This window comes from Rhinopithecus bieti, unplaced genomic scaffold (genome assembly GCF_001698545.2).
Source record: "Rhinopithecus bieti isolate Rb0 unplaced genomic scaffold, ASM169854v2 scaffold_26532, whole genome shotgun sequence".
NCBI lineage: Eukaryota > Metazoa > Chordata > Mammalia > Primates > Cercopithecidae > Rhinopithecus > Rhinopithecus bieti.
The window spans coordinates 30,506-37,480 of NW_016812934.1; the positions used below are offsets into that span (position 1 = coordinate 30,506).

The 6,975-nt window shown below is 49.3% G+C and overlaps 1 protein-coding gene across 1 annotated transcript in view; it reads left to right on the forward strand.

The window, feature by feature from the left end:
- The first annotated feature begins 3,438 nt into the window (after positions 1-3,438).
- The window catches only part of CFAP73 (cilia and flagella associated protein 73), an 11,797-nt gene continuing 8,260 nt past the window's right edge, over positions 3,439-6,975 (forward strand). The window contains exons 1-3 of the mRNA XM_017847317.1: positions 3,439-3,494; positions 5,531-5,636; positions 6,707-6,811. Coding sequence (XP_017702806.1) covers positions 3,439-3,494; positions 5,531-5,636; positions 6,707-6,811 — 267 coding nt within the window. The remainder of the gene's footprint in view (positions 3,495-5,530; positions 5,637-6,706; positions 6,812-6,975) is intronic.

Genomic DNA, 6,975 nt, shown 5'->3' on the forward strand with positions numbered 1-6,975 from the left:
AAAAAAAAAAAAAAAAAAAAATTAAACCATAATCTATACTACAACACAACTATTAAAATAACCTTTTTTTTTTTTTTGAGACAGTGTCTCACTCTTATCACCCAGGCTGGAGTGCAGTGGTACAATCTTAGCTCACTGCACCCTCTGCCTCCCAGGTTCAAGTGATTCTCCTGCCTCAGCCTCCCGAGTAGCTGGGATTACAGGCACATGGCCCCATGCCTGGCTAGTTTTTGTATTTTTAGTAGAAATAGTAGAAACTGGGTTTCACCATGTTGCCGGGGCTGGTCTTGAACTCCTGACCTCAGGTGACCCACCTGCCTCAGCCTCCCAAAGTGCTGGGATTATAGGCGTGAGTCAACACACCCAGCCATAAAATGACTTTTTAAAAACTGACAATACCAATTGCTGATGAGGATATGGAGCAACTAGAACTCTTGTACATTGCTAGTGTGAATATAAAAATAGTACAGCCACCTTGAATAACAACTTGCAGTTTTTTATACAGTTAAACATACACTTACCATATGACACAGCAATACCACTCTGACATATTTACACAAGTGAAAAGAAAACTTATGTTTGCACAAAAACCTGCACATGAATACAGCCTGTATTTGCAAGTGCCCAGAACTGGAAGCAACTCACCTATCTTTCATCTGGGGAATGAATCAACAAACTATAGTATTCATAACATAATGTACCCGGCAATGAAAAAGAACGAGCTACTGATACACATATCAATATGAATGAATCTCAAATGAATATTACTAAGTAAAAGAAGACAGACTCAAAGGGCTACTAAGTGTATACAGCAATTTCATGTATGATGTCCTGCAAAAGGTAAAACTCGAAGGACAAAGAATATGTAGAAGTTGCCAGAGGCTGGGGTGGAGGGACGGGTTGATTATAAAGGGGCACAAGGGCTTTTTGGGGTGATGGAAGTGTTCTGTATATTGATTGTGGTGGTGATTACATGACTTTATGCATTTGCCAAAACCCATAGAACGGTATATGGAAAAGTGACTTTTACTTTTTGTAAAAGATACCTTTATGTTTTTAAAAATTAAGAAAAAAAATGAAGGCCAGGCACGGTGGCTCAAGCCTGTAATCCCAGCACTTTGGGAGGCCAAGACGGGCGGATCACGAGGTCAGGAGTTCGAGACCATCCTGGCTAACACGGTGAAACCCCGTCTCTACTAAAAAATACAAAAGCTAGCAGGGCGAGGTGGCTGGCGCCTGTAGTCCCAGCTACTCGGGAGGCTGAGGCAGGAGAATGGCATAAACCCGGGAGGCGGAGCTTGCAGTGAGCTGAGATCCGGCCACTGCACTCCAGCCCGGGCGACAGAGCGAGAATCCGTCTCAAAAAAAAGAAAAAAATGAAGCCAGGCAAGGTGGCTCATGCCTGTAATTCCAGCACTTTGGGAGGCCGAGGTGGGCAGATCGCCTGAAGTCAGGAGTTCAAGACCAGCCTGGCCAACATGGCAAAACCCTGTCTCTACTAAAGACACAAAAAACTAGCCAGATGCAGTGGTACGCACCTGCAATCCCCAGCTACTCCAGAGGCTGAGGCAGGAGACCCGCTTGAACCCAGCAGGCGGAGGTTACGGTGAGAGGAGATCATGCCACTGCACCCCAGCCTAGGTCACAAAGCGAGACTCCATTTCAAAAAAAAAAAAAAGAAAGAAAGAAAAAATGAGATCATATCTTATTGTAACTTCACATCAATCTGTGCAGATAGTGTGTCCAATTTAATTTTTAAAAATGCTCAAAGATAAAACGTACATTGTTTTAGTTCTTTTTAATTTCATAGATATTGATTGATTGATTGATTGATTGATTGATTGAGACAGGGTCTTGCTCTGTTGCCCAGGCTGGAGTGCAGTGGAGTGATCATAGCTCACTGCAACCGCAACCTCCTGGGCTCAAGTCATTGTCCTGCCTCAGCTTCCCGAGTAGCTGGAACTACAGACACACGCCACTACCCTCAGCTAATCTTATTATTTTTTGTAGAGATGGGGTCTTTCTATGTTACACAGGCTGGGCTGGAACTCCTGGGCTCAAGTAATCCTCCCACCTTGGCCTCCCAGAGTGCTGAGATTACAGGCATCATCCACCGCACCCAGCCCTAGTTCTGTTTTTTGAAACATGCTCTAACAAAATCCTTAGGAGTTTTTTAAGCAGTGTAGGATTAAAAGGAACTATAGGTTTTTGAAACACCATTGCTCTACATTAAGAAAATACATTTCTTTGAATGGAAAATAAATTATTTAAAATGGAAAATAAAATGACTGGAAGCAGGGAGGACAAGATGCTAGTGTTTGTTGCTTTGAATTGAAAAACCCAAGGGTACTTTTCATATTACTCTGAGTACTTTTCCCTAGTACCACCCACCCCCAACAGGGCTGTCTTAGGGATTAATTTAGATACTACAGAGTGCTGAGCATAGCATCCAACCCACAGTAAAGCCCAAACCATTGGTTAGGCGTGGTGGCTCATGCCTGTAATCCCAGCACTTTGGGAGGCCAAGGCAGGTGACTCACTTGAGGTCAGGAGTTCAAGCCCAGCCTGGCCAACATGGTAAAACCCCATCTCTACTAAAAATACAAAAATTACTCGAGCATGGTGGCGTGCACCTGTAATCCCAGCTACTCGTGAGGCTGAGGCATGAGAATCGCTTGAACCTGGGAGGCAGAGGTTGCAGTGGGCTGAGACCGAGCGTCTGCACTCCAGCCTGGGTAACAGAGCGTAACTCCATGTCAAATAAATAAATAATAAATAAATAAATGCCCAAACTATCTCAGCTTCTCCCATCCCCCAAGTCCAGACCATCCCTTCTAAGCTGGTCTGTGAGGTCTAGGAGGTCCTGATGGTCTCCCTTTCTCTCCCTAATCAGTCTGGGGGCTCCCTGAGAAATAGCCAGAGGAGCCCCATCGCCCATCACCAGGACAGGGAGTGGCACCTCAAAGGGCTGGGAGTGAGTGACTCCACCCAGGGCCTGGCTAGCAGTGGGTGCCCAGGAATTATTCTTTCGAGCCATTGACTGAGTACACACAAGTGTGGCCCTGATAGTGAGGCTATCCTACCCAACCAGGAAGAGGTTTGGGCAAACGTGGGGCACTAAGAAAGGCAATTTCTTGGCCAAGGGACTCCCATCCTCTCCATTGCATACCCGATTTGATGGGGTATTACAGGCCTCTCCAGGAGAGGCAGAGGTGCTCCTTTCCTGGCAGCTCCCTCCCTCTCCCTCCAATTCCCCAGGCCGCAGCCAGGCAATGGAATGTTGTGTGGTTGGTTGCCAGGCAACCAGAGCCTGCTGGTGGCTGCCTTCTGGGAGAGCTGAGCAGGCTTCCACACCAGGCTCCACAGAACCCCCAGGGTCTCCTAGGCTTATGCAAAACTCCAGCTGGTGGAAAGAAAGCTGGGGCAATTGCCAGAAGGATGGCTGTGCCCTGGGAGGAATATTTCCGACTGGCTTTGCAAGAGAAACTGTCTACGTGAGTGGGACATAGAGGGAGGGAGGGAGGGCCAGCAGGAGGGCGGAATCCCTTCTTCCTCACCTCCTGCGTCCTGGCTTCTTTGGGCAGATCACAGTGGGGTTACTGTCCCCACTTCACAGAGGAGGAAACTGAGGCTCAGGGAGAAACCAAGACATCACCGTGGTCTCAGGGATCATTCCTGATCCCCCAACTCTAGCTGAGATCCGGCTGAAATTAAATCATTCAAACCAAGCTGGGAAGGAATTATTCTATGAAATCCTGCTCCCCAATCCACCCCCAAAACTGCATTTTCAGGAGGAACAGAGGAAGCTTGTTCTGTGCCTCCTTCGAGTTCAGCAGCACGGCCTCAAGTCCCAGCCTCAGTATTAGCATCTGTAAAATAGGGAGGGGGGTTTCCTCCTGGACCATGGCTGGGAAAACCTTGATGATTACACATTAGTCATTCCTTCTGCTCTCCCTTTCTCCTGAGGCGCTGAACTCCAGAACCCCACTGCCTCCTGGGCCTCTCCCTGCAGAGGTATCAGGCATTTGGGGCTTGGCCATAGCAGGGAGCTGGTCTCCCCACCCGACCTGCTCTCCTGCAGACTGCCCTGGCAGTAGCATCCTTCCGGTTCCTGGGGTCACCTCTGACCCATTTCTCATCCCCCTCCCCATTCCATCAGTTCTGCTCTCACCTCCCGCCACTGCTGCCCTGCTTGGAACCACACTATCTCTGGAATATCCCGTGGCACCACCACTGGTCTCCTGCAGCTGCCCACTGTCCTTGCTCCTCACAGCAGCCAGAAGGACCCCTCCTCTGTCTAAAACCCCCCACTCCGCTCCCACTTCACTTAGAGTCAAGGCCAAAGTCTCCACTCACCATGGCCCACCGCAGTTGGATTCTCAGCCCCTCCCTGCTCCCAATTCCCATCTTTTTCCTCCTCCCTCCCTCCTCTGCACCCACCCTAGCCGCACCAGGGTCCTAGAATCTCTTCCCTGGAGATGTCCACGTGGCTTGCTCCCTCTTCTTCTGCAGGTCTCTGCTCAGATGCCACCTCCTCCCTGTTGAAAGATTCCTTTAGTCCGCTTAATTTTTCATCTCAGTGCCTACCATGTCCTGTCATCCTTTAATATTATTTTATTTTTATTATTATTATTATTATTATTGTTATTTATTAGCTTGATCTTCTGTGGCTCCCAGCAGAATGCCAGCTCATGAGGGAACAGGGATTTTTGTCTGTCCTGTTCACAGCTGCACCCCCAGTCCTACAAGGGTGCCTGGCCCAGAGTAGGTGCTCAGGACAATTTGTTCAATGAATAAAGAATTCAACCAGGTTGCAGTGGCTCACGCCTGTAATCCCAGCACTTTGGGATACCAAGGCGGGCGGATCACATGAGGTCAGGAGTTCGAGACCAGCCTGGCCAACAGGGTGAAACCTTGTCTCTACTAAAAATACAAAAATTAGCCAGGTATGGTGGCATGCACCTATAATCCCAGCTACTTGGGAGGCTGAGGCAGGAGAATTGCTTAAACTTGGAAGGCGAGAGGTTGCGGTGAGCCAAGCTCATGCCACTGCACTCCAGCCTGAATGACAGAGCAAGACTCCATCTCAAAAAATATGTAATAATAATAATAATAATAATAATAATTCAACCAGATATGGTGGCTTATGCCTGTAATCCCAACATGTTGGGAGGCTGAGGCAGGAGGATTGCCTGAGTCCACGAGTTCAAGACCAGCCTGGGCAATAAAGCGAGACCTCATCTTTACAAAAAAAAAAAAAAAAATTAGCCAGGTGTGGTGGCACACGCCTGCAGTCCCAACTACTCAGGAGACAAGATGGGAGGATCGCTTAAGACCAGGAGTGAGCTATGATTATACCACTGCACTCCAGCCTGGGTGACAAAGCAAGACCCAAAAACAGGTCTCAAAAAAAAAAAAAAAAAAAAAATTAGCCAGCAGGTGGCTAATGGGGCACTCCAGACACAGTGGTGAGATGTGGGGCCCTGAAACATGCTTCCTTCACCCCCACCTCCTACTTGAGCCTCTTCAGAAAGCTGCCAGAGCAGGCTGAGGATTACATTCCACCAGTGCTGCGTCTCCTGGAGAAGAGGCAAGAGCTGGTAGATGCAGACCAGGCCCTGCAGGCCCAGAAGGAGGTGAGCCCCGACTACTGTAACGAGGTGGTGAGCCGGCGGATGGGAAGTGATGGAGCCAATTTATTAGTGACAAGGTCTGAGACAAAGTCATTTTACCACTCCAAGCCTTGATTTCCTCATCTGTCAAATGGGGATCAAATGAGACCAGTTGGTGCAAATAAATTTGTGAGCATTGAGTATGTGCTGGGCACTGCATTAAGACCTGGAGGTCGCCAGGCATGGTGGCTCAAGCCTGTAATCCCAGCACTTTGGGAGGCCGAGACGGGCGGATCACGAGGTCAGGAGTTCGAGACCATCCTGGCTAACCTGGTGAAACCCCGTCTCTACTAAAAAATACAAAAAACTAGCCGGGCATGGTGGCGGGCGCCTGTAGTCCCAGCTACTCGGGAGGCTGAAGCAGGAGAATGGCGTAAACCCGGGAGGCGGAGCTTGCAGTGAGCTGAGATCCGGCCACTACACTCCAACCTGGGTGACAGAGCGAGACTCCGTCTCAAAAAACAACAAAAAAAAAGACCTGAAGGTCTTACAATGGTCCCTGCCCTTGTGGGGCTCACAGTCTAGAGAGGAAAACAAGTAAGTGTTCAGGTGGTGACTGCTGCAGGGAGGAAGCACTGGGCAGGGGTTGTGGGAGCCCAGAAGAAGTCCCTACCTCCCCGTGGGGGTGGTCAAGGAGGGCTTTTTGGAGGAAGTAATGTCTTGGGGATTGCTGAAGGGCAAGTCGGCTTATCCAGCAAAGGCGAAAGGGATAAGGATGGAAAACAGGCAGAAAAACCATACACAAAGACTGGCTGGAAGGCAAGAACCAAACACAGGTGGTTAAGCGGCCGGAAGACAGAGTATGGGAGGAGAGAGGGTAAGATGAGGCCTGAGGGAAGCACGGGGACACTGGCATTCGGGGGCTGGAGGAGGGTGTTTCGGCTTCATCCCTGGGTGATAGGAGCCACGGATGGGTTGAGCAGGGAGCAGCCACAGATCAGGGACAACAGGTGGAAGGGGTTAAGTGTGAACCTGAGAGCGTGGGAGGACCCGGACCCCCAAACCCACACAGACAACCCACTCCTCAATCCCAGGTGTTCCGCACCAGAATGGCAGCTCTGAAACAGCGCTGGGAACAGCTGGAACAGAAGGAGCGGGAGCTAAAGGGGTCGTTCATCCGCTTTGACAAGTTTTTGCGGGTAGGTGGAGACTCCTGGGGGGGAGGCGGGGTCTATGGGTAGCAGCTCACACCCCCATAGGAGCCCAGCAAGTAACAAAAGAAGTGGTTTTCGTCATGCAAAAGGAAACGGCGGGAAACACACACGCCGATTAAAAAAAAAAAAAAAAAAAAAAAAAAAAAAAA